The 27,304-nt window shown below is 44.5% G+C and overlaps 1 protein-coding gene across 2 annotated transcripts; it reads left to right on the top strand.

Moving 5' to 3' along the window:
- Positions 1–322: 322 nt before the first annotated feature.
- On the top strand, positions 323–25,688 carry LOC139416248 (DDB1- and CUL4-associated factor 1-like). 2 transcript variants are annotated; one of them, XM_071164683.1, is made up of 25 exons: positions 323–503; positions 2,078–2,198; positions 2,436–2,512; positions 2,629–2,702; positions 2,802–2,915; positions 3,041–3,178; positions 3,371–3,985; positions 4,152–4,253; positions 4,346–4,504; positions 4,659–4,838; positions 4,999–5,208; positions 5,374–5,543; positions 5,725–5,852; positions 8,237–8,472; positions 8,563–9,629; positions 11,194–11,392; positions 11,484–11,566; positions 12,036–12,120; positions 12,642–12,875; positions 13,140–13,233; positions 14,963–15,067; positions 15,354–15,427; positions 15,562–15,654; positions 15,851–16,076; positions 25,191–25,688. In XM_071164683.1, exons 2-25 carry the CDS (start codon positions 2,086–2,088, stop codon positions 25,235–25,237), a joined length of 4,623 nt encoding a protein of 1,540 aa, XP_071020784.1. In that variant the 5' UTR covers positions 323–503; positions 2,078–2,085; the 3' UTR covers positions 25,238–25,688. The 2 variants fall into 2 exon arrangements, with proteins under 2 accessions (XP_071020784.1, XP_071020783.1); XM_071164682.1 differs by having other exon boundaries at positions 324–503; positions 25,188–25,688.
- The last annotated feature ends 1,616 nt before the right edge of the window (positions 25,689–27,304 follow it).

Consider the following 27,304-nt stretch of genomic DNA (forward strand, 5'->3'; position numbering starts at 1 on the left):
GGGACCGATATGTTTCTCACCATAGAGCTGCCTATGATGACAGCTGGTGGTGTTGAATGGACTGGTCTCTCAGGCAGCCTCACGGTCTGGTGAGGCTGGGAGCTCCGAGAATCTGAACCCGGGGTAGAACCCACCGGAGAGGGAGACAGATCCGAGGTTGCAACGTGCATCCATGAATACACGCCACTGCAGAAATGCAACGTGCGCCCAGCTCGAATGCACCGAGTGTGTGTGTGTCCCTTTGCTTTGAACTAAGTGGAATTACACTCCTGCTGAACTCCGCCCATGTTGAGCTTGCTCCTTTTTGCGTCATCAAAAGTCGACGCTGAACTTTTGACGTATAGAACGTGTTCGCCATAATAAATGCAGTGCTAAAACAAGTGACAACAAGGTGGCGTTTGTATTCTTATCAACAAATATTGGTGTAGTTAGCACGTGTTTTGTCGGCATTGTAAAAAAAATAAGGAAGACGGAAAGAGCGAAGGAAAATTGAGCAGAAAAGGGTACGTATTCGCTAGCCAGCCAACAACACTGTTTGGCACACAAGCGGTTTCCTTGACGGTATTGTAGCTAGCTCGAGTGCACACAACGCAGACAGCTGTTTCTGGTGCGGAACAACAACACTGAACTGATTGTAGCTCTTACACAGCGTTCGTTCCAACGTTGTACTAGTTAGCTAACCTTTATATAGGGCATTTTCATAGCTAGTTGGTAGCGCAGCTAAAATACTCTGCAGATGTGAAATATCCCTATCGATGATAGTTAGCTAACTAATGCACAATATGTAGCAAAGTACGGATGACTAACCAGTTCAGTAGTTGGCTAGCTAAATCACTACAAAACACGTGTGTACGTTAGTTTGTCATCATGATGAAGCTAACTTATTAGCTATATATTCCAGAGAGTGTAAGTTAAGTAGCTAGTTGAGGAACGCAACTCCGTTGTCTTATATCGAGCCGGAGTTGAGTTTTGATGACTGGTCGCGGGACTTGCTAGCAACGTCATTGAGTCGCCATCAGTTGATTATTGTAAAAATGTAAATTCTGAAAACGCCTACCTATAGCTATGTTTGTCCTGTACAACTGCGATCCTTCCGCGGGGTACTGAAATGAATTCTTCTAATAAAAAATCGTAGCGAATACAACCGAGGTTTTTTTTTGCTTGTACTACGTAAACTGAGATATATATATATATATATATATAAAAAATTGGGTCAGTGCTATCACTGTGATATGGACATCGCAAAGATCCCGGAAGTTTACATTTTAATTTGTACGGTTAGGGACGTCCCAAGGATTCCTGATAGTACGGACCCAATTTAATCGCACATTACGTAATACGAGCATGAAGGAAAAGTCGTTTGTGTTAGTTATATTTTTTTATTATAATTATTAATTTTAGCACCTCGCGGATGGACCGGAGTTGTACAGGACCAACATAGGTACACGTAAGCGTTTTCAGAATTGACCTTTTTACAATAATCGATTGATGGTGGTGACTCAATGTTGTTGCAAGCAAATCCCTCGACCAGTCACCAATAAAGTCTCGATAAAGAGAACTTGTAACTAGCTAACATTAATTATACAGGGCAGGCTAGCTAGTAGCTACTGCACAATAGCGAATGTTATTGGATGTTTTCTAGCAGAGCCATAAACATGGCTATGGTTTCTAGCTTCATGCTCAAGGCCATGACCAAATCACCTGTTGACTGTCCCAAGAACCTGTGTAGTTGGATTGGTTCTGAACTGGAGCCAAAATAAAGGTCCATTTTGTGTCACTGTTTGCAACTGGAGAGGAAGTCATGGTTTGTGAGCATAGATGGATCATGCATAATTATATTTTATTTGAGGAGTAGGCCAAATCAGTAAGCTAGTGTAGTGTTAGTGATTATATGCTAAAAATGCTGTTGGTGCATGCAAGAGGAGGGAGTAGGGAATCAATCTAGCTCATATCAACATTTACAATGACAGGTGACTCTCTCCTTTTGCATGCACCAATGCAGTTTTTATTTTTTTGCACGTTCTCTCTAGACCCCAAGTAAAGTTTAGTTGATGACATGATTTGTTCTGTGTGTCAGGCCAGACCATGGCGTCGGCATCTGCTAGTGTGGATTCCAAGGCAGAGCTGACCTCTCTGCTGGAGCAGTGGGAGAGGGAGCAGCAGGCCAGCACACCGGACCTGGTCAACATCCTGACTAAGTGAGTGTCTGAGTAATACAGGAGGATAATGGTTGGTAACACCAGTGGATATTCTGGGAAGTAACATCACTGAATGTTTTTTTTATTTCTTTTATTTTTTTAATTTTTTTTGCGTTCACCTTATTTATGCCACATATTACTTGAAGTTTTTTTTTTTTTTTTTTTTTTAAGTCTGAACATTAAGGAATATGTGGTTGTCTGTTTGTGAGTATATCATGGGTTTTCTTTTCCCCTCAGGATTTCAGAGCTGGTGGAGAGGGAGACTGAGGAATATCACAAAGCTGATCCGGATCCTTTTGATGACAGGCACCCTGGTAAGATGATGTATTTATGTTGTATGTAGTCATAACTATAGTATTAGCTATAGCAACAGTGATAGTTGTTGACCTTCTGTAGGTTTTTCTAATTCTCCCAACCCCTTTCCACTTAGGGAGAGCGGATCCGGAATGCGTCTTGGGTCAGCTGCTAAAGATCCTGTTCAAAAATGATGACTTCATGAATGCTGTAAGACCTGAACTTTTTTTAGATGTCTTTTTTCCCCCACACATTTACAGAATGGTATTTGTTCAAATTTGAATTATTTTAACTCCTGTCTTTTTCTAGCTCGTTAATAGCTATGTGATGACCAGTAGAGAGCTCACCCTCAACACTGCAGCTTGTCGCCTGCTGCAGAATATCATGCCTGGGTTGGAGACTGCTGTGGTCTTTCAGGAGAAGGTAGGCTGTAACCTAAATCTGTGGAGATGCACTTGAACATGTTTGTACATTTAGTCAGCTATAATATGCAACTGATTCAAATATTCAATAATCATGATGTCTTTGTTTGTGTGTGTACATGACAGGAGGGCATAGTGGAGAGGCTTTTTAAATGGGCCCAGGAGGCGGAGCAGCCCCTGAGAATCTATGCTACAGGCCTGTTGGCTGGAGCAATGGAGAACCAGGACATCGCTGCCAACTACAGGGAGGAGAACTCTGTCGTGGTCAGTGGCAACATCCTACTACTACCTGAGAAGGTTTATCAACATCAACATAAGATCTTGTGTAAATACGGTAATGTGGGTTCAATTGAATTTAGCCCTGTCACCACAAGTGGGTGTCCATCACCAGTATCTGTGAATGATGCTAGATGTCAGTATCTGTGAATGATGCTAGATGCATCCTTCTCTCTTTAGGTGCCTCTGATGCTGCAGCGGCTACGCGAGCTGCAGGCCAAGGACACTGAAAACCGGAAGGGGTTTAAACGGCCCGGTCCCAGGAAGAGCCTGGGGGAATCTCTCCTTCCTCTGGATGAGGAGACGGTCGACGGGGGCTTCGAGGACAACCCTTTACCCCCGGGGAATGAAGGCATTGAGAGGAATGAGAAGGGATCAGATGAGGACCGAGTGGAGATCCACAGCCACGAGTCTTACAGCGAGATCTCCTTCCACCTCAACTACCTTAACCACACCCACAAGACCAGTAGCTGCGCTAACTCTGCTGTCAAAGGACTGATGAAGCCTGTGTCTGCCCCGCCGCCTCTGTCCCACCGGGACTTCCCCGACGGCAGGGAGGAGGGCAGCACTCACCTCAAGAGGAGAACAGAGAGGGAGAATGGACGGAAGGTGAAACAGAAACTGAACTTCTCCCTGCCAGACCCGGAGAGGAACTTCAGCGAGCTGTCCAACAGCAGCTGGTCTGAGATGAGCCCCTGGGTGATTGGGAACAACTATCACCTTTACCCTCTGACCCCAGAGATGGAGCAGAGACTCATCCTACAGTACCTCACCCCTCTGGGAGAGTACCAGGAGGTTAGTGTCTGCTACATAAACCTACCAGCAGATGTCAGTCTTATCAAACTCCTTTATAAGAGCTAGTGCTGTAGTCGTTGAAGACAATATGCCATAAATGAATGGTAGACAGACGAGTAGTTCTCTGTATACATTTTTTATTTCTCTGTATTCATTTGCCTTTCAGCTTCTGGCTGTCTTCATGCAGATGGGAGCCTGTGAGCTGCTCATCCATTACATGGACCTGAAGCAGACCAACGATGTACAGCTCACCTTTGAGGCTCTCAAGGTAACATTTCTACAACTGACCTATAATGCATCTCAATTGTTTAAAGAGGAGCATCCCAGCCTTATCCTTAGATTCTCATTCGCTACCTGTAGTACCTAGCCTCCCTGCTCCTGCATAAGAAGTTTGCCGCCCAGTTTGTGGTCCATGGAGGGGTTCAGAAGCTGCTGGAGATCCCCAAGCCTTCCATGGCCGCCACAGGGGTGTCTCTGTGCCTCTACTACCTGGCCTACAACCAGGATGCCATGGAGAGGGTAGGACAAACACACACTGCATAAAGGTCAACTGTTGATAAAAGTTGTGACCTGTGGTTCATGGGTGTAACATTATTTACTTCCATGTAAATGTGTAAGTCAATACAAACATGCGTTCATGTGTCCCCATTAAATGTGTCTTTGTTACCCCTAGGTGTGTATGCTGCCCCACTCTATCCTGTCTGACGTGGTGAGCTACAGTCTGTGGCTGTTGGAGTGTTCCCACGCCTCGGGCTGCTGCCACGCCACCATGTTCTTCTCCATCTCTTTCTCCTTCCGAGCAGTGCTGGAACTCTTCGACAGGCAGGACGGCCTCCGGCGCATGGTCAACCTGGTAGGAGGACCTGTGTGGTTTAGTCATGCTTCTGTTACATCCAGTTGTATCCTATTGAAATACCAAGTGCTTTTCACTGTCTCCAGAGCAGTTCTCTGAACATCCTCTGTGTTGGAGTGTGTATTAGACTGCTGTTTATTTTGTATTCTACGGTCTCCAGATCAGCACATTGGAGATCCTGAACCCTGAGGACCAGGGTGCCCTGCTGAGTGATGACCAGATCTTCTCCAGCAGGCAGACGGCCAAGCACACCTGCATGGCCCTGCGCAGGTACTCCGAGGCCCATCTGGCCATCAAGGTGGAGCAGGTCAAGCAGTCCCTGCAGCGGACTGAAGGGGGCGCTCCCATTCACCCACAGCCTTACTACAAGGTAGGAGGAACATGCTGTTCCATTTGTGTTGGGATATGGTGATTGAAATTATCTTGGGTCCTCTTTCAATTAATGAAATGTAATTTCAATTGAAATGGATTTTACCGCCATCCCCCTGGAACCCATCATCACAGATTAACTTCTCATTCTCTTTATGTTCCCCAGGCATGTAGTTACACCCACGAGCAGGTGGTGGAGATGATGGAGTTCCTGATTGAGTACGGCCCAGTCAGGCTGTACTGGGAGCCTGCAGAAGTTTTCCATAAGCTCTGCTGTGTGCAGCTTCTCCTGCAGCTCATCTCCATTGCCTGTGACTGGAGGACCTACTACGGCAGGTGAGGACAGAAAATAAACACATCCTTCCTTCTGATGAGAAGGATGGACTTATTTATCAACTCCATCTGCTCTATATTAAAATTACACCTCTGTTTGTTATGGAGAACATTTCTCACAAATTCAAGTGAACACAAAGTTGTACCCTGTGACTATTTCACCCTGTGTTGGCTTGTCCCCTAGGAGTGACACAGTGCGTTATGCTCTGGACATACTGAGCATCCTGACGGTGGTCCCTAAGACCCAGCTGCTGATGTCGGAGTCTGTGGCCGTGCTGGATGGGGAGGGGGGCAACGCCATCTCCACCGTGGGTATGTTACACTGCCCTGCCTTGTTATTAAATTTGCACGATATGGGCAAAAGGTCATTGGGACATCTGTGTGTGGGAAGGAGCCACAAGAGGAGAGGGACAACAACCGAATAAACTGTAAAAACACACGTCACATGCGGCTAATTAGCATTTCAAAATATTTCATGCGATATGGATCTCTTGCGATATGAATATTACACAAGTCAATGTACACTGTACAAAACATTAGGAACACCTTTCTTATATTTAGTTGCACCCCCTATTGCCTTCAGAACAGCCTCAATTCGTCGGGGAAGCACTCTACAAGGTGTCAAGCGTTCCGCAGGGATGCTGGCCCATGTTGACCCCAATGCTTCCCACAGTTGTCAAGTTGGCTGGATGTCCATTGGGTGGTACACTTGATACACATGGGAAACTGAGTGTGAAAAACCCAGCAGCTTTGCAGTTCTTGACACAGTTGCCTGGCACCTACTACCATAACCTGTTCAGACACTTAAATATTTTGTCTTGCCCATTCACCCTCTGATGGTCACACATACACAATCCATGTCTCAATTGTCTGAAGGCTTAAATCCTTCTTGAACCTGTCTCCTCCCCTTCATCTACACCAGTGGTTCCCAAACTTTTTATAGTCCCGTACCCTTTCAAACATTCAACCTCCAGCTGTGTACCCCCTCTAGCACCAGGGTTAGCGCACTCTCAAATTGTATTTTTTGCCATCATTGTAAGCCTGCCACACACGTGGGAAGTGACAGAGCTCTTATAGCACCAGGGCACAGAATAATAATAATTCATAATTTTGCTCTTTATTTAGCCATCTTACATATAAAACCTTATTTGTTCTTCAAAAATTGTGAATAACTCACCACAGGTTAATGACAAGGGTGTGCTTGAAAGGATGCACATAACTATGCAATGTTGTATTGGAGAGAGTGTCTTAAATCATTTTCCACACAGTCCGTGCCTGTATTTAGTTTTCATGCTAGTGAGGGCTGAGAATCCACTCTCACATAGTTGCAAAGGGCATCATTGTCTTAACAGCGAGATTTCAATCACCATATCCCAACACACATGGAACAGCATGTGCTCCTGAGCGCAGCCCTATCCAGAAATCTGGCAGTGGAATCTGATTTCAATTAAATTTTCAAAGAAACGCCTGTTGCAATTTCGATGAGGCTCTCTTGTTCAGATATTGGTAAGTGGACTGGAGGCAGGGCATGAAAGGGATAACGAATCCAGTTGTTTGTGTCATCCGTTTCGGGAAATTACCTGCGTAATTGAGCACCCAGCTCACTCAGGTGCTTTGCTATATCACATTTGACATTGTCTGTAAACTAGAGTTAATTTACACACAAAAATCATACAATGATGGGAAGACCTGTGTGTTGTCATTGTTAATGCAGACAGAGAAGAGCTCCAACTTCTTCTTAATTATAGCCTCAATTTTGTCGCGCACATTGAATATAGTTGCGGAGAGTCCCTGTAATCCTAGCTTCAGGTCATTCAGGCGAGAATGAATATCACCTAGATAGGCCAGTCGTGTCATGCAGGTGGTCAGACGAGTGTTAATTATGGTCAGTAAAGAGAACTTTAAGCTCGTCTCTCAATTTAAAAAAACATGTCAACACTTTGCCCCTTGATAACGAGCGCACTTCTGTATGTTGTAAAAGCTTTACATGGTCGCTGCCCAAATTGCACAATGCAGAAAATACAAGAGAGTTCAAGGGCCTTTCTTTTATAAAGTGTCCCAGAAAATCTTTCAAGCTGTCAGGCATTCCCTTGGCAGCAAGAGCCTCGGTGGATGCTGCGGTGTACCCAAGTGGCGTCGGGAGAAACTGCTTGCACGACGCGCGTTACCACTCCACTATGTCTCCCTGTCACGGCTTTTGCTCCATCAGTACAGATACCAACACATCTAACACACCAAAGACCATTTGATGACACAAAGCTGTCCAGTAACTTTAAAAAATATCCTCTCCTGGTTTGCGGAATTTTATTTTATTTTTGTCAGTGAAATGAGGCTACTCAGGCCGTGGGGGGAAACTCACCCAAATGTATAGCCCTGTTGGAAAATCTAAATGGACTGTGTGAAAATGTGATTTGCATTTATATTTGGTGTTCCCCACGACGGCATTGCGCGTACCACTTGTTTGGGAATAGCCGATCTACACTGATTTTGAAGGGGATTTAACAAGTGACATTAATAAGGGATCATAGTGTTTACCTGATCAGTCTGTCATGAAAGGAGTAGGTGTTCCTCATTTGTTTTTGTACACTCGTTGTATAGCCCACCTGCCATGGCTTTCTATTTACACAACCCCATATATCCAGTAGACCAGTACTCTTGGCTTTGCGTTCTAATCTTAATGTTCTGTTGTTCCTCAGGTATGGGTGTAGTCCTGGTGGTGGCAGAGGGAGAGGTGTTTGTGAACGATGCCGAGATTCAGAAGTCCGCTCTGCAGGTGGTCATTAACTGTGTGTGCGCTCCAGATAAACGCATGTCCGGCATCGGCAAGTTCATCTCTGGCACGCCCCTCAGACGTCTACCCCAGACCATCAAGAACAGCGAGAGCGTGCTCACCAAGATGTGGAATGTGGTGCAGTCCAACAATGGCATCAAGGTGAAAATATTTATTTCAGAAATAATCAGAGCTCTTACGCTTGAATGTTTTTGGGTCTACTGGTCTCATAGTTCTGCCATCTCCCTGTAGGTACTGCTGTCCCTGCTGACGGTGAAGATGCCCATCACAGATGCGGATCAGATTCGGACCCTGGCCTGTAAGGCCCTGGTGGGTCTGTCCCGCTCCAGCTCAGTCAGACAGATTATCAGCAAGCTGCCTCTCTTCAGCAGTGGACACATCCAGCAGCTCATGAAGGAGCCCGTGCTCCAGGACAAACGCAGCGAACACGTCAAGTTCTGCAAGTTTGCGGCTGAGCTAATCAAGCGGGTGTCTGGTAAACCCCTCATGATCGGGACGGATGTTTCCCTGGCCTGGCTGCAGAGGGCAAATGTGGTGGCCCAGTCCAGAATATCCTTTCCTGAGAAGGAGCTACTGCTGTTGATCCGGAACCACCTGGTGGTCAAGGGTCTGCATGACACTGCCACCACACTCACCAAGGAGGCCGACCTCCCCATGGCCATCCTCCCCCACCCATCTTCCTCAGCTTTGCTTCCTGTCGTTGTTCCCCCTGCTTCTCCTGCCCCTGCCCTCCCCCGGACCCCTCGGCTGGCCAATGGGGTCACAGCACGGTTGGTGAGCCACAGCTCTCAGCCGTCCGTGCCGTTGTCAGTTCACCCCCAGCCTCGTCCCTCGACGTCGCAACTCCTCATGGTACCTCCGGCCGCCCCTCCCCTGTTGACCCCTCACCAAAGCAACGGCTCTCCCCTGATTGGGCGGATCGTGTTCATGCGAGAGCGCCCGTCGCTGTGCCCCGTGCCTGCCATCTGTAAGAAGCCGCGGGTGCTGAGGCAGAAGTCAGACTACGGTGCCTTCAGCCAGAGTCCAGCCATGAAGAAACAGCTGGACAGACACCTGCCCTCTCCTCCCGCCCTGGACAGCATCATCACAGAGTACCTGAGGGAGCAGCACGCGCGCTGCAAGAACCCCGTTACCACCTGCCCCCCCTTCTCCCTCTTCACCCCCCACCAGTGCCCTGAGCCCAAGCAGAGGCGCCAGGCCCCAACCAACTTCACCTCCCGACACACACGCAGGGTTGTCTACCCAAAATACGGAGGGGTGGATGGCGGCTGCTTCGACCGACACCTCATCTTTAGCAGGTATGATTTCTTCATACTACACTGGTGCCTCAGCACAAAGTCCTTGAGTAAACGATGTGAAATGGCTAGCTAGTTAGCGGGGTGCGCGCTAATAGCGTTTCAATCGGTGATGTCACTTGATCTGAGACCTTGAAGTAGTTGTTCCCCTTGCTCTGCAAGGGCTGCGGCTTTTGTGGTGTGATGGGTAACGATGCTTTGAGGGTGGCTGTTGTCGATGTGTGCAGAGGGTCCCTGGTTCGAGCCCAGGTAGGGACAGAAGCTACACTGTTACACTTGCCTTTCAGGCTGAGGTGGACCTTGGGTTTTTATATATCAACTCAGCAACAAACAAAAAACTTCTCACTGTCAACTGTTTATTTTCAGAAAACTTAACCTGTGTAAATATTTGTATGAACATAACAAGATTCAACAACTGAGACATAAACCGAACAAGTTCCACAGACATGTGACTAACAGAAATGGAATAATGTGTCCCTGAACAAAGGGGGGGGGGGGGGGGTCAAAATCAAAAGTAATAGTCAGTATCTGGTGTGGCCAGCAGCTGCATTAAGTACTGCAGTGCATCTCCTCATGGACTGCACCAGATTTGCCATTTCTTGCTGTGAGATGTTACCCCACTCTTCCACCAAGGCACCTGCAAGTTCCCGGACATGAGGGAGGAGGATTTCTTCCCTGTAACGCAGAGTGTTGCGATTGCCTGCAATGACAACAAGCTCAGTCCAATGATGTTGTGACACACCACCCAAGACCATGACGGACCCTCCACCTCCAAATCGATCCCGCTCCAGAGTACAGGCCTCGGTGTAATGCTCATTCCTTCAACGATAAACACGGATCCAGCCATCACCTCTGGTGAGACAAAACCGCGACTCGTCAGTGAAAAGCACTTTTTGCCAGTCCTGTCTGGTCCATCGACGGTGGGTTTGTACCCATAGGCAACATTGTTGCTGGTGAGGACCTGCCTTGCAACAGGCCTTCAAGCCCTCAATCCAGCCTCAGCCTATTGCGGACAGTGTGAGCACTGATGGAGGGGTTGTGCGTTCCTGGTGTAACTCGGGCAGTTGTTGTTGCCATCCTGTACCTGTTCGCAGGTGTGATGTTCGGATGTACCGATCCTGTGCAGGTGTTATAAGTAGTCTGCCACTGCGAGGACGATCAGCTGTCCTTCCTGTCTCCCTGTAGCGCTCTCTTAGGCGTCTCACAATACGGACATTGCAATTTATTGCCCTGGCCACATCTGCAGTCTTCATGGATCCTTGCAGAATGCCTGAGGCACATTCACGCACGGACCATGGGCATCTTTCTTTTGATGTTTTTCATTCAGTGGAAAGGTCTCTTTTTAGTGTCCTAAGTTTTTATAACTGTGACATTAATTGCCTACCGTCGATAAGCTGCATCCTGTAGCTGTTCCACAGGTGCATGTTCATTAATGGTTTATGGTTCATTGAACAAGCATGGGAGACAGTGTTTAAACCCTACAATGAAGATCTTTGAAAGACAGGGTCCTGATAAAGGGGCGTGTCTTTTTTTGCTGAGTTTTTTTTCTTATTTTTTTCCCCCACAGGTTCCGACCCATCTCTGTGTTCAGGGAAGCAGACGAGGATGAGAGTGGGTTCATGTGTTGTGCCTTCTCTGCCCGTGAGCGGTTCCTGATGCTGGGGACATGTACTGGCCAACTCAAACTCTACAATGTGTTCACAGGCCAGGAGGAGGCCAGCTATAGCTGCCACAGCTCTGCCATCACACACCTAGAGCCATCACGGGTCAGTGAGGCACATTTACAAATCTACCTATCTTGTGGATATCTAAAACATAGTATTTAATTAAACCTTTATTCTTGTCTTTTGTCATCAGGATGGCTCTCTGTTGTTGACGTCAGCATCATGGAGTTATCCTCTGTCTGCACTGTGGGGCATGAAGTCAGTGTTCATCATGAAGTAAGTGTGGCTCACAAAAGACTAACCTTGGCCCAGTCAATTCAATACAGTTGGTTATTGCTTTCCATGGGGATGACTGCTCTACCGTTCCATTTCTATGGTTCATTCTACTGGTTCTGTGTCCTCAGAGCAGGGAGCTGCAGAAAGGGGCTGACAGGTTCTTTAATTATGCACACTAACTGAACTGCCTTAGGGCTGGAATCTTCACTTCATAGAACACAGACAGTGTAGTGGGGCCACAGTTTAACAAAAGCAACATTGGGGCTTTTGTGATTTTAGCTAGAACATCGGTCCCTCATTGCTTAACCAAAATGGCTTTTTCAATATGAACTGAAGTCAGAGGTTGTAAGGATTGCCTTGGAATTATTATTATTTTTTTTTATGTGTTTTCCATTTATCTTTATTTTTTAGATGTTTGATTTGATCTCTCTCTCTATATATATATATATATTTGCCTTTTTCTTTCCAGGCATTCCTTCTTAGATGACCATTATGTGGAGTTCAGTAAACTTTCACAAGACCGAGTCATTGGCACAAAGGAACACATAGCTCACGTAAGTTTTCTTTCTCAACATCTAAAGGTGAAACTGAACAACCATGTGTATATACACTGAATATACCGAACATTAGGAACACGTTCCTAATATTGAGTTGCACCTCCCCTGGTTGACTGCAATGCTTCCCACAGTTGTCAAGTAGCCAATTTGTCTGTGCTTTGGGTGGGGGGCCATTCTTGATACACACGGGAAATGGTTCAGCGTGGAAACCTAGCAGCGTTGCAGTTCTTGACACAAAAAGATGCGCCTGGCATCTACTACCATACACCGTTCAAAGGCACTTAAATCATGTCTTGCCCATTCACCCTCTGAATGGCATACACATAATTAATGTCTCAAGGTGTAAAAATCCTTCTTGAACCCATCTCCTCCCCTTTGTTGAAGTGGATTTAACAAGTGACATCAACAAGGGATCATAGCTTTCACCTGGTCAGTCTGTCATGGAAAGAGCATGTGTTCTTAATGTTTTCTATACTCTGTGTATAATCTGAAATCATGTCATCGTCTTTGGGTCTCAGATCTACGACATCCAGACAGGGCAGAAGACCCTCACCCTCCACTACCCGGACCTGTCCAACAACTACAAGAGGAACTGTGCAACCTTTAACCCCACCGACGACCTGGTGCTGAACGACGGCGTGCTGTGGGATGTGCGCTCAGCTCAGGCCATCCACAAGTTTGACAAGTTCAACATGAACATCAGCGGAGTGTTCCACCCCAACGGCCTGGAGCTCATTGTCAACACTGAGATTGTATCCTTTACTCACTTACTGTACAATAGTAATACTACATTTTTTAAAGAGCATTCCCAATGCTCAGTTGTCGGTACTTCGCCTACATCAGTTGGTCAGATGTTATCAAGCCTCAAAAGTGGCCTCGTAACAAGATTAGTTTGTCACATGTCATCTGTTGTGTAGATCCAGTAAAATACCCCAACACCAAATGAATTGGAAAAAATAGTAATTACATTATAGTGAAAGTGATGTGACATTGTGATTTCTTAATGAGTGTGTCAGTGGGACCTGCGGACCTTCCACCTGCTCCACACAGTGCCAGCTCTGGACCAGTGCAGAATCGTCTTCAATAACAACGGCACGGTCATCTACGGAGGTGAGGACTGAACTCACTGCATGATGGGAAATACAGTACTGTATCCTGTGTTAGCGAGATTAATCAAATTTCACCTGCTGAACAGCTAGCACTTTATAGATGTGTGTAAAAAGGTGAGTGCTTGGGGGTTGTGTCTTTCTGAAGTGTTGGAGGCGCATGTAGAGGTGTGTGTTTGATGCCACACTGCCCCACTGAACCATATGGCCAGGAGGCTGTGCCCTGAGCTGGCAGAGGAGAGCACCAGCTGGTTCACACCACCTCACAGCCAGAGCCACAGGGAGGCCATGATGGATCCACCCACATCCATATCACTCAAATGTCTCCGTAGCCTGAGCCATGTGGAGGCCAAGATGTAGCCAACCACAGCAGTGGTACTCGAGCAGCAGTATCACTCGTCTCATACAATCTCTTTATCCACCCATACGTACATCCATGCAGTTTGATTTTGTGATCATGGATCCTCGCATTGCCAAAATTCATTACATTTTCCCCAAATTTAGTTGTACATCTCTTTTTTTTGGTAATCTTTTCACATCTCACTTTTTTAATAGAACATTAAAAAAAATATATAATAATTGTAATTGGGGGGATATACCTGTTTTAATCGAAGTGTTAGCAGTTGATTAACACAGAATAACACAGATTCCAACGCAAATCAGGTGGAGAAAAATGGGTTTATTCAAAGAGGACAAATCATAGATGTTATGCTGAGAGGTAGATGTTCATTCTCCCCTCTCCTCAGTGACTCTCTCCTCAGTGATTCTCAACACAGAGCAAATGGAGAGGATGTAGTTTTTTTTACCCAACCCTAGCCTGTGGTTGACCAATTGGAATTCCTTGCAATTAAACTGGGACAATGGCCAAATAAGTATCCTATTTCAGGCTTAATGTATAGACAAATTCCTCCCATGTCTCTGACCCATTGCGCATTAATTCCCTATTACAGAAAAAACACTTTCCATTGATCGTTAGTACTCTATTGACCTTCAGTCCTCTTGACCTTTAGTCCTCTGTATTGTGTATCTTTTAAAATATTCTTACAGAAGTGAGCATCAGATGGAGACCATGTGATTCTTGAGTTTGCTAAACAAATGGCCTCGATTGATGCAAATGAGCATGATATCATTCTGCTAGGTAGGCGTAGGCTTTTTTGTCTAACATTTCATGGAGTGTTTTTGGGGGGAAATCCTTCACATCTTCAAAGTGTAGACTAGAACGCACTGCACACAACACGCACAGACGGGCATTCCTGTGCCGTTTCCAAAAGTTGCTGGAAAATACAAATCACGGATGCATTTTATTATGATGAACTTGGGCAAATTAATGTATTTTCTAATTGGTTCAATACATTTAGTTGCTTTCCTACTACGTTTAATACATTCTGGAACATTGTTGAATTCCGTTCTGTCCAGATTCTGTGAGACCCTCTGCGTTTTCCTCAATGTGGCCCTATGGTACCATAATTGAGCAATGCCTATTTTCAAGCAGCATTTTTCAAGTCTTTCATTGGAATTCCCATTCACTTTTTTTTGCTTTGACTGAATATAAATGGAATTGACCCCAACCCTGTTACCTAGGGCCATGTGGATGCCATGAAGGCTCTGCCCACACACGCACCCACACCACTCTGTTTAGTAGCCAGAACCATGGGTCCATGTCCATCGGTCTGGCCAGATTTGCTCTAGTTGTGGCGTGTACAGGAAACGAAACCCTAATGTTGTTTTTCCAGCGATGCTACAGGCAGATAATGAGGACGATCTATTGGAAATGCAGATGAAGACTCCCTTTGGCTCCTCCTTCAGGACGTTCAACGCCACTGACTACAAACCCATTGGTAAGACTGCTCTAAGACACACTGTCACAACAGTCCCTAGGCCTTGCATTTATCAGAAGTAGACTTACCTATTTTAAATTGCAACCCAGGCATGACTCAATAGTGGCGCCTGTCCTGACCCACCATCTGGGAAACACTAGTTTTGTAAAACTACAGCTTCATGCGTTGGAAATGGAGTCGGATTAGCTTTTTTCAAATAGATTTTTTACAAAATAGTTTATTCTTCCTGTATCAACTCCTTTCAATATTGTGAAGTCATATGAGAGGTTTATTATTCCCCCCCCAGCCACCATCGACGTGAAGAGGAATATATTTGACCTCTGCACGGATACTAAGGACTGCTACCTGGCTGTGATCGAGGTCCGTTCTTCTGTCATCTGTTAGATTATTCAATAAAGCTGAATCACATACCCCACTTTGTTCAGTCAGATGTTGAGTTTAGTGGTGGTGGGGCTTACGACTGTTGTCAGACCTTCTGTGTGTTTCCCCTCCAGAACCAAGACTCTGTCAACACAGACACAGTGTGCAGACTGTACGAGGTGGGACGCCAGAGACTGGCTGAGGAGGAGGAGGATGAGGAAGATCAGGTAAAGGACCCAACGTACCCCTTCACAAAGCGCCCCCTCTTGTGTTATGTTGGTTGATAATCCATCAAATAACCAATTGCTAACATTGGCATTGATGATTGGTTGGTTGTGCAATAGTTTTTTTTTATTGCAAGTAATCCAGCCTAAATATCGAAATATAAGATCTGGCTGTTCTGGAACACTTGTCCCCTATCAGGAAGATGACGATCAAGAGGATGACGATGATGATGAAGATGACTCTGACGACGACATCGACACAGACCCACTGGTTGCCGAGCTGGAAAATGAAAATGGAGGAGAGGACGAGGAAGATGGGAACAATGAATTCTCTCCCTCTGACGATGAAGAGGTAGCTCGTCTGCTTGAGGGGGATGATGACGATGACTCGGATGAGGAAGATGGGGACCTTGCCCTGGATAACAGTGAGTAACAGTTGTGTCAGTGTATCCCTCAGCCACGCACTCATCTAGGTACAGCATTGGATGAAGGACCGAGCAGGGTTGAAGTTTGTGGTAACATTGAACTTTAACCTTCTGTCATAAGGGCTAGGATACATAATGTTTTTTTAATAATGACATAAAACAGGGGCATTCCACTCTTACCCTATGAGGTCCGGAGCCTGCTGGTTCTCTGTTCTGCTTGATAATTAATTGCACCCACCTGGTGTGCCAGGTTTAAATCAGTCTGTGATTAGAGGGGAACAACGAAAAAACGCCAGTGGAACTAACTTCGAAGGTCAAGAGTTGAGTTTAAGAGCCATAGACTTCATAGCCATTTATGTTATTAATAGATTGCAACTTTATTGTCCATCCAGGATGGAAATGTTCCTTTGGCATTACCGTACGAAGAGAATTGCCAAAAAATTCACATTGTACACATGAAACCAGTCAGTCATGCATACACAAAAACAGTTTTTTTTTTTGGGGGGGGGGCTCCTTTTTTTTTGAAGAGCAAGGTTCAACAGCAGGTTGAAACGTGTAAAACATGGTTGTGTATGTTGTTTCAAAGCCTAATACAACGAAATGGACAGCGCTTTCTAAGGTGACGATTAATTCAAATAACCCGTACACATATTAGAGCTTATGCATAGGCTTATGAGCCCAAGCCAATATAACTGAATTAAAATTATGATTTTGCCATTACACAATACATGTCCTACCGCACATTACGCATGGCAGAAAAACACATAAAACAAAACTGATTTTAGCCTTTGAGTGTGGACTGTATTATTATGCATACTGGATGGACTGGTTACCTTATGCTACACTCCGAAATGCAGATCCTTGAGTGGGAGAGAATGAATAGGCCTAGGCGATGATGTTGTTTCATTGGTTGTGCTGGGTGTCTTACAGTTAGCTTACCATTACAAAATTGGATTTTGAAAAGCCTAGTAATAGGGATTTAAAATCTCTATATTTAAATGTTTTCTATTTCATTAATTGGGTGACCTTAAGCAATACAGAAGATTTCCCTACCATGTGTTTCCATCTCCTCCGCTCCCTCCTTTTATTTCTTTCTCAAGTGCGAAGACGTGCTGTCAACAGTTTTAGTGAAATATGTTTTGTTGTGAAAACATATTACTATCGATGTTCCTGAACAGATTTGGTTTCCCAAATTAAGTTACTGGATAGCTGCAGGAACAAGTTTGGAGAGCTCATGGCATACAGTTTTGGGCAGAATATCACCTGTCAGGCAGCGAGAGCATGCTCCTCAGTGTTTGATGCATGGAGTGAAATAAGTGTAATTGTATTTATTTCTCAGCTGCTCATATGGACCGGCGGGAATATTTGCGGCCTCCATTCGCTATTCGAGTGCATACAGATTACATGTATTTTTGCCCCTGTTCCTGTCCATTTGATAATGGGCCATTCTAAATCAAATGTCCATACTAGTAAAGACTAGATTAAATTGAGAGTATTCTGATGGGTGAAAATATAATCACTTGATGAGAGAACATCTGTGCAGCCTGAGGCAAGGAACAGTGCAAGCTTCTTTTTTTTCTACTTTCTCAAATCATCAATGTTGCATCATTCAGCCCATATGTTTTGATTTCTGACATTCTGTGTTCATCAAACTGTTTCAAATAATCACGTTTACGCTCAACATAGTGCCTTCGGTAAGTATAAAGACCCCTTGACTTTTTCCACATTTTGTTAGGTTACAGCCTTGTTCCAGGCAGTCATTGTAAATAAGAAATTGTTCTTAACTGCCTAGTTAAATTTAAGTAAATATTTATTTTTTCCCCCTGAATCTACAGTGGGGCAAAAGTATTTAGTCAGCCACCAATTGTGCATGTTCTCCCACTTAAAAAGATGAGAGGCCTGTAATTTTCATCATAGGTACACTTTCACTATGACAGACAAAATGAGAAAGAAAATCACATTGTAGGATTTTTAATTAATTTATTTGCAAATAATGGTGGAAAATAAGTATTTGGTCACCTACAAACAAGCAAGATTTCTGGCTCCCACAGACCTGTAACTTCCTCTTTAAGAGGCTCCTTTGTCCTCCACTCGTTACCTGTATTAATGGCACCTGTTTGAACTTGTTATCAGTATAAAAGACACCTGTCCACAACCTCAAACAGTCACACTCCGAACTCCACTATGGCCAAGACCAAAGAGCTGTCAAAGGACACCAGAAACAAAATGGTAGACCTGCACCAGGCTGGGAAGACTGAATCTGCATTAGGTAAGCAGCTTGGTTTGAAGAAATCAACTGTGGGAGCAATTATTAGGAAATGGAAGACATACAAGACCACTGATAATCTCCCTTGATCCTGGGCTCCACGCAAGATCTCACCCCGTGGGGTCAAAATGATCACAAGAACGGTGAGCAAAAATCCCAGAACCACACGGGGTCCTAGTGAATGACCTGCAGAGAGCTGGGACTAAAGTAACAAAGCTTACCATCTGTAACACAGTACGCCGCCAGGGACTCAAATCCTGCAGTGCCAGACGTGTCCCCCTGCTTAAGCCAGTACATGTCCAGGCCCGTCTGAAGTTAGCTAGAGAGCATTTGGATGATCCAGAAGAAGATTGGGAGAATGTCATATGGTCAGATGAAACCAAAATATAACTTTTTGGTAAAAACTCAACTCGTTGTGTTTGGAGGACAAAGAATGCTGAGTTGCATCCAAAGAACACCATACCTACTGTGAAGCATGGGGGTGGAAACATCATGCTTTGGGGCTGTTTTTCTGCAAAGGGACCAGGACGACTGATCCGTGTAAAGGAAAGAATGAATGGGGCCATGTATCGTGAGATTTTGAGTGAACCTCCTTCCATCAGCAAGGACATTGAAGATGAAATGTGGCTGGGTCTTTCAGCATGACAATGATCCCAAACACACCGCCCGGGCAACGAAGGAGTGGCTTCCTAAGAAGCATTTCAAGGTCCTGAAGTGGCCTAGCCAGTCTCCAGATCTCAACCCCATAGAAAATCTTTGGAGGGAGTTAAAAGTCTGTGTTGCCCAGCAACAGCCCCAAAACATCACTGCTCTAGAGGAGATCTGCATGGAGGAATGGGCCAAAATACCAGCAACAGTGTGTGAAGACTTACAGAAAACGTTTGACCTCTGTCATTGCCAACAAAGGGTATATAACAAAGTATTGAGAAACTTTTGTTATTGACCAAATAGTTATTTTCCACCATAATTTGCAAATAAATTCATTAAAAATCCTACAATGTGATTTTCTGGATTTTTTTTATTTTTTCTTCTAATTTTGTCTGTCATAGTTGAAGTGTATCTATGATGATAAATTACAGGCCTCTCATCTTTTTAAGTGGGAGAACATGCACAATTGGTGGCTGACTAAATACTTTTTTGCCCCACTGTATATACAATACCCCATAATGGCAAAGCAAACACTGTTTTGAGACATTTTTGCATATGTATTAAAAATAAAAACACCTTTTTTCACCTTTTTATTTAACCAGGTAGGCTAGTTGAACAAGTTCTCATTTACAACTGCGACCTTGCCAAGATAAAACACAGCAGTTCGACACATACAACACAGTTACACATGGAATAAATAAACAAACATACATACAGTCAATAATACAGTAGAAAAAAGAGAACTATATGCAGTGAGTGCAAAAGAGGTAAGGCAATAAATAGGCTATGGTGGCAAAGTAATTACAATATAGCAATTAGACACTGGAATGTAGTGTTGCACCCTAGTAAAGGAGCAAGATAAATAAATATAGTATCGGGATGAGGTAGTTGGATGGGCTGTTTACACATGGGCTATGTGCAGTGATCTGTGAGCTGCTCTGACAGCTGGTGCTTAAAGCTAGTGAGGGAGATATGGGGATCTCCAGCTTCAGTGATTTTTGCAGTTCATTCCAGTCATTGGCAGCAGAGAACTGGAAGGAAAGGCTGCCAAAGGAAGAATTGGCTTTGGGAGTGACCAGTGAGATATACCTGCTGGAGCAAGTGCTGCGGGTGGGTGCTGCTATGGTGACCAGTGAGCTGAGATAAGGCGGGGCTTTACCTAGCAGAGACTTGTAGATGACCTGGAGCCAGTTGGTTTGGCGAAGAGTATGACGTGAGGGCCAACCAACGAGAGTGTACAGGTCGCAGTGGTGGGTAATATATGGGGCTTTGGTGACCAAACAGATGGCACTGTGAGACTGCATCCAATTTGTTGAGTAGAATGTTGGAGGCTATTTTACAGATGACATCGCTGAAGTCGAGGATCGGTAGGATGGTCAGTTTTACGTGGGTATGTTTGGCAGCATGAGTGAAGGATGCTTTGTTGCGAAATAGGAAGCAGAGTCTAGATTTAATTTTGGATGAGAGATGCTTAATGTGAGTCTGGAAGGAGAGTTTACAGTCTAGCCAGACACCTAGGTATTTGTAGTTGTCCATGTAGTCTAAGTCAGAACCGTCTAGGGTAGTGATGGTGGATGGGCGGGCAGGGTGCGGGCAGTGATCGGTTGAATGCATTTAGTTTTACTTTTTTTCTTTTTTTCATTTAAGAGCAATTGGAGGCCACGGAAGGAGAGTTGAATGGCATTGACGCTCGTCTGGGGGGTTGTTAACAGTGTCCAAAGAAGGGCCAGAAGTATACAGAAAGGTGTCGTCTGCATAGAGGTGGATCAGAGAATCACCAGCAGCGAGAGCAACTTTATTGATATATACAGAGAAGAGTCGGCCCGAGAATTGAACCCTGTGGCACCGCCATAGAAACTGCAAGAGGTCCGGACAACATGCCTTCTGATTTGACACACTGAGCTCTCTCAAAGAAGTAGTTGGTGAACCAGGCGAGGCAATCATTTGAGAAACCAAGGCTGTTGAGTCTGCCAATAAGAATGTGGGGATTGAAAGAGTCGAAAGCCTTAGCCAGGTCGATGAATACGGCTGCACAGTAATCTTTTATCGATGGCGGTTATGATATCATTTAGGACCTTGCGCGTGGCTGAGGTGCGTCCATGACCAGCTCTGAAACCAGATTGCATAGCGGAGAAGGTACAATGGGATTCAAAATGGTCGGTAATCTGTTTGATGACTTGGCTTTCGAAGACCTTAGAAAGGCAGGGTAGGATTAGATGTATGTAGCAATTTGGATCTATTGTCTCCCCCTTTGAATAGGGGGATGACCGTGGCAGCTTTCCAATCTTTGGGAATCTCAGACAATACGAAAGAGAGGTTGAGCAGGCTAGTAATAGGGGTTGCAACAATTTCTGCAGATCATTTTAAAAAGAGAGGGTCCAGATTGTCTATCACAGCTGATTTTGTAGGGGTCCAGATTTTTCAGTTCTTTAAGAACATCAGCTATCTGGATTTGGGTGAAGGAGAAATGGGGGAGGTTTGGGTGAATTGCTGTGGGAAGTGCAGTGCTGTTGACCGGGGTAGGGGTAGCCAGGTGGAAAGCATGGCCAGCTGTAGAAAAATGCTTAGAAATTCTCAATTATTGTGGATTTATCGGTGGTGACAGTGTTTCTTAGCCTCAGTTTAGTTGGCAGCTGGGAGGAGGTGCTCTTATTCTCCATTGACTTTACAGTGTCCCAGAACTTTTTTGAGTTTGTGCTAAAGGATGTACATTTGTTCTTGAAAAGGCTAGCCTTAGCTTTCCTAACTGTCTGTGTTTATTTGTTCCTGACTTCCCTGAAAAGTTGCATATCACGGGGGCTATTCAATGCTAATGCAGAACGCCACAGGATGTTTTTGTGCTGGTCAAGGGCAGTCGGGTCTGGAGAGAACCATGGGCTATATCTGTTCCTGGGTCTACATTTTTTGAAAGGGGCATGCTTATTTAAGATGGTGAGGAAGGCACTTTAAAAGAACCACAAGGCATCCTCTACTGACGGGAAGAGGTCAGTATCCTCCCAGGATACCCGGGCCAGGTCGATTAGGAAGGCCTGGTCGCTGAAGTGTTTTAGGGAGCGTTTGATAGTGATGAGCGGTGGTCATTTGACCGCTGACCTGTTACGGATGCAGGGAATGAGGCAGTGATTGCTGAGATCTTGATTGAAAACAGCAACTTGGAAGGCAAGTTGGTTAGGATGATATCTATGAGGGTGTCTGTGTTTACAGATTTGGGGTTGTACCTGTTGGGTTCATTGATAATTTGTGAGAGATTGAGGGCAGCAAACTTAGATTGTAGGATGGCCGGGGTGTTAAGTATGTCCCAGTTTAGGCCACCTAGCAGCACTAGCTCTGAAGACATGAGGGGCAATCAGTTCACATATGGTGTCCAGGGCACAGCTGGGGGCAGAGGGTGGTCTATAGCAAGTGGCTACGGTGAGAGACTTATTTTTGGAAAGGTTCATTTTTAGAAGTAGAAGCTTGAATTGTTTGGGTATAGACCTGGATAGTAAGACAGAACTCTGCAGGCTATCTTTGCAGTAGATTGCAACACCTTCCCCTTTGGCAGTTCTATCTTGTCGGACAAATGTTATAGTTAGGGATGGAAATTTCAGGGTTTTTGGGGGTCTTCCTTAGCCAGGATTCAGACACGGCTAGCACATCCAGGTTGGCAGAGTGTGCTAGGGCATTGAATAAAACAAACTTAGGGGAGAGGCTTCGAATGTTAACATGCATGAAACCAAGGATTTTATGGTTACAGAAGACAGCAAATGATAGTGCCTGGGGAATGGGAGTGGAGCTAGGTACTGCAGTGCCTGGATTAACCTCCACATCACCAGAGGAGGAGTAGGATAAGGGTACGGCTAAAGTCCTCTTAAGCTAACAGTCCGATGTGCTCTGGACAGCTAGCAGGCCGCGGCTAGCATGCTAGTGGATGGGATTTCAGGGGACGAAGTGACGGTGGAGCCAGTTGAGAAAAACCCCACCGGGCGAATCACATCGGAGGTCCAGTCGTGATGAGTCGGCGGGGGTCCAAGCCAGTTATCAAAAAGAGATATTGTAGTGGCTGATGGACCTCTTTAGCTAGCCGGGAGATGGTCCAGGCAAGGCTAGCTCCAGGCTAATTGGTTCTTGCTTTGGGACAGTGACGTTAGCCAGGAGTGGCCACTCGAATAGTTAGCTGTGATAATCCAGGTGAAGAAAAAAAAGGTTCAGAGCTAGCAGTAGGAATTCGGAGATATGAAGAAAAGTTAGTCCGATTTGCTTTGGTTTGAGTCGCACTTTGCAGATTGGCGAGAGTTGTCTGCGCTAGAGGTGGCTGATGACCGCTAGCAATTTCTAGCTGACTACTATCTAGTAGTTAGTTAGCTGGCTAGCTTCTGTTGGGGTTCCGGTTCAGGCAACGGATCAGCTGGGCTCCGTATGGTGGGTATCGTGGCCAAAGAATTTGTCCGATGGGCCTCTTAAGCTAACAGTCTGATGTACTTTAGACAGCTAGCAGGCTGTGGCTAACTAGTAGCCAGTTAGCTGGTAGCTTTTGATGAGTTCTTAAGTATAAAAATAGCAGATCTGTACCACATTGGGTACAGTCCGGTACAATATTCAGTCCGTAGATAGAAGGTGATATTTAAAATATTAAATATATATATAAAAAAAAAAAGGAAAAACGATGTTTACAAGGGACAGGAAGGGACAAGACAAAAACACACGTCCGACTGCTACGCCATCTTGGAATATTCTTGAACTATTCAAACCCTTTACTCAGTACTTTTTTGAAGAACCTTTGGCAGCGATTACAGCCTTGAGTCGTCTCCGGAATGACGTAACAAGCTTGGCACACCTATATTTGGGGAGTTTCTCCTATGCTTCTCTGCTTCTCTCCTCAAGGTTTGTCAGGTTGGATGGGGAGTGTTGCTGCACAGCTATTTGCAGGTCTCTCCAAAGATGTTCGAAAGGGTTCAAGTCCAGGCTCTGGCTGGGCCACTCTAGAACATTTAGAGACTTGTCCCGAAGCCACTCCTGCATTGTCTTGGCTGTGTGCTTAGGGTTTTTGTCCTGTTGGAAGGTGAACCTTCGCCCCAGTCAGAGGTCCTGAGCAATCTAGAGCAAGTTTTCATCAAGGATCTCTTTTTACTTTGCTCCATTTTTGGCCGCCAGCTCCAGGAAGAGTCTTGGTGTTTCCGAACTTCTTCCATTTAAGAATGATGGAGGCCACTGTGTTCTTGAGTACCTTCAATGCTGCAGAAATGTTTTGGTACCCTTCCTCAGATCTGTGCCTTGACACAATCCTGTCTCGGAGCTCTACGGATAATTCCTTCGGCCTCATGGCTTGGTTTTTGCTCTGAAATGCACTGTCCACTGTGGGTAATTTTTATATTGAATTTACCACAGGTGGACTTCAATCAAGTTGTAGAAACATTCCATGCTCAGTGGAAATAGGATGTACCTGAGCTCAATTTTGAGTCTCGTAGCAAAGGGTTTGAATACTTATGTAAATAAGGTGTTCCTGTTTTTTATTTTTAAATCTGCAAAAATGTTTGAACCTGTCTTCGTTTTGTCATTATGGGGTATTGTGTGTAGATTGCTGAAGATTTTATTTAATACCTTTTTAGAATAAGGCTGTAACATAACAAAGTCAAAGGGTCTGAATACTTTCTGAAGGCACTGTATGCACAAACTTAAGGATATTTTCCCATTACTATTTTATTCAGTTAAGTTCAATTATATTCTTCTAACTACAATGGCACGGGACTTATAAGCATATCTTGTCTGCTAAATGTCTGCTAACTAACATACAGTAGGCCAACTCATATTCTGTTCTTCTGAAATACATTTTCTTACCATAATGTTAATTTAGATCTGACTAAAATAATGGATTTATTGATGGTGTTCATAGACTTATTATACTTTTTTTTTAACGGTGCGCATCAGTGTTTTGTATGCCGGCTATTACTTGCCTTTTTTTAAATAGTCCTCGTTCTCTGTGAAGCTTGTTATCAAAATTATTGCTTCAAAAAAGTGTTACTATACTGCTGCATGGACATTTCATCTTTAAAGTGTGAGTAAGGAAAAACAGAGAGATGAACCCTCACACATTCTGTTGCAGGAGACAGGTTTCCACTTTGTGGCATTTTTACTCCAGCACCGTGACTTGTACAGTATTCTGTCCCGTTATTCCCCGGACCTTTAAATCTGTTTTTGCTTTCTTTCTATCAACCCAGCAGACAGCTCAGACCTTGAGGATGACATAATCCTGTCCCTGAATGAGTGAGGAGTTGTCTGGGACCGAGAAACTAGGACAACATGTCCGGACATCTAGTGAGAGCTCTCCCGTGGGTGAACACTCATTAACAACTGAGACAAGACGGTAAGGTACAGTTGGATAGAGTTGGTGAGAAAGAAGGATGGGATTTGGGAAATGAACTGCGAGAGCCGACAGCACTGCGAGTTTGGAATATTGTCCCAATGACCACCTACCGCCCAGGAGCAATAGTGGGAGAAGCTGATTGGAGAGTCCGAAGTAGAGGTTCAGAAGAAAGTTCCGCCTTTCAAAAAGTTTCCACGGAAATGGTATTCCTGAAAAAAAACCTGAAGATTTGTTTATGATATAGTTTTATATTACACAGTTTGCTTGATGAGTGGGGAAAAAACTGGTACACACAACAGACTGATTCTTTTAAAATGTTGATTTCATTAAAGCTCTTTTCAAAGTTTGTCCCCCTTATGGACTATTGGTCATTTTCTAGAATGCTGAATGACCACCGTCATGTGTAGACTGTTTTAGATGGGGAAACTGAAGTATACCACATCTCTCTGTGGATTGATAAGGCAGAGTGTTCGCTGACTCAAGCTTTCTGTACTGCATCAGCTCCCATGTGGTCTGCTAAAGACTAAGGTGCTGCTTGAGGCTGCCACTGTAAAAACAAACACTCACACAGAGAGCTCATAATCTGTGGAGCTAAACCAGCCATATCCTCAGGTTCATCTCCACTGCACCACCTACAATACAAACGTAACTAACGACCAAGACACCACACACAATAGTGCCATCAATGACCAACACCACTGGGTTTCACTGTGTAATCATAACGGATTAAACATGGTGCTCTTTAAAAATGCTGAATGCTGGCAATTTAGGAACTGTACTCACATTAGTGAGTGTAAAACCGTGGACTCCACAAATATTGTCAGCACGTGATTGATGTAGGTGTATGTCTACATAACGAGGCCTTAAATGATGCCTGACATTTTATTTTTTTACACCGTGTATGAATTTGGCTTAGATTTACATTTTGAGTGCTTGATATCAACATTGGGTTTATGCTGTCTACACACAGGAAATGTTATATTGTAAGACAGAAAGCAAACTTTACCTTACATTTTGGGTTAACATCTTTTGGTGGGTTCATTAGTGGGCATTGCTTGGTATTCAGTTGTTATTTCGCTACAACCTATTTTATTTATATATATATTATAACAACACTTAGGATTTGTTTGGTCCTCTCATGGAACACCCCTGACAGAAGTGCATTGGATGATGTTTTAGTTGCTGACTGTCAATAATGCAGAGACACTGGGTGCACATGTTTTGCATTAAGGGGTGTCCGGGTGGGTGAATTTGGCACTTGATTGGCGATTTAGGAGCCTGGTGGAAAACACAGAATCCCACCCTCAAAACTGCCGGTTATAGGGATACCATTGAAAACAAAACAATGAAAATTGTTCCCCCGGCTATGCAAAACAAGCGCACTGTATTTTGGCTGAGGTGTGTTTTGTTTGGATTATGGTTTTGACCTTGAACTTTGTTGGGTGGAAGGGAGGGTGGTTTTAGAAGTTATTCCTGGTAAGTATTAAATTGTGCACAGCTGTATTATTCAGTTTCTGCTACTTTTTAACGAGACAGTCAAGATTCAAATGTAGGATGGTCTCGCATGTATTGCCAACATATCATGATTTTTCTTCCCGAATCATGATCTTTTCCTAGTTTTGATTTCATTATTTTCCTTCTGCCTCTCTTCATTTCTTTGTTAGAGGCGCTCTTGTTAACGAGCCATAAGAATCATGTTTTGTACAGTATGTATCTAAAAGTATTTTTGCTCCCATTTAATTTAAAGATTGAGCGCTGTCATCTTTAGGCCTAAATTGGAATACCCTGACCCATTGACATTAAGAGATTAACGGCCCTGGTGTGAACATATATGACCTGCATCATGCACCCAAAAGCTATAATTCAGTTGCTGTGATGGAAGAGTTCACTCATCTCTAACCTACGTAGGAGCCAGGGGTTCACGACCAGAACATAAACGTATAGAATATACCTCAGAAATGTACTAAAGAT

Source organism: Oncorhynchus clarkii, chromosome 9 (assembly GCF_045791955.1).
Source record: "Oncorhynchus clarkii lewisi isolate Uvic-CL-2024 chromosome 9, UVic_Ocla_1.0, whole genome shotgun sequence".
Classification (NCBI taxonomy): Eukaryota; Metazoa; Chordata; class Actinopteri; order Salmoniformes; family Salmonidae; genus Oncorhynchus; species Oncorhynchus clarkii.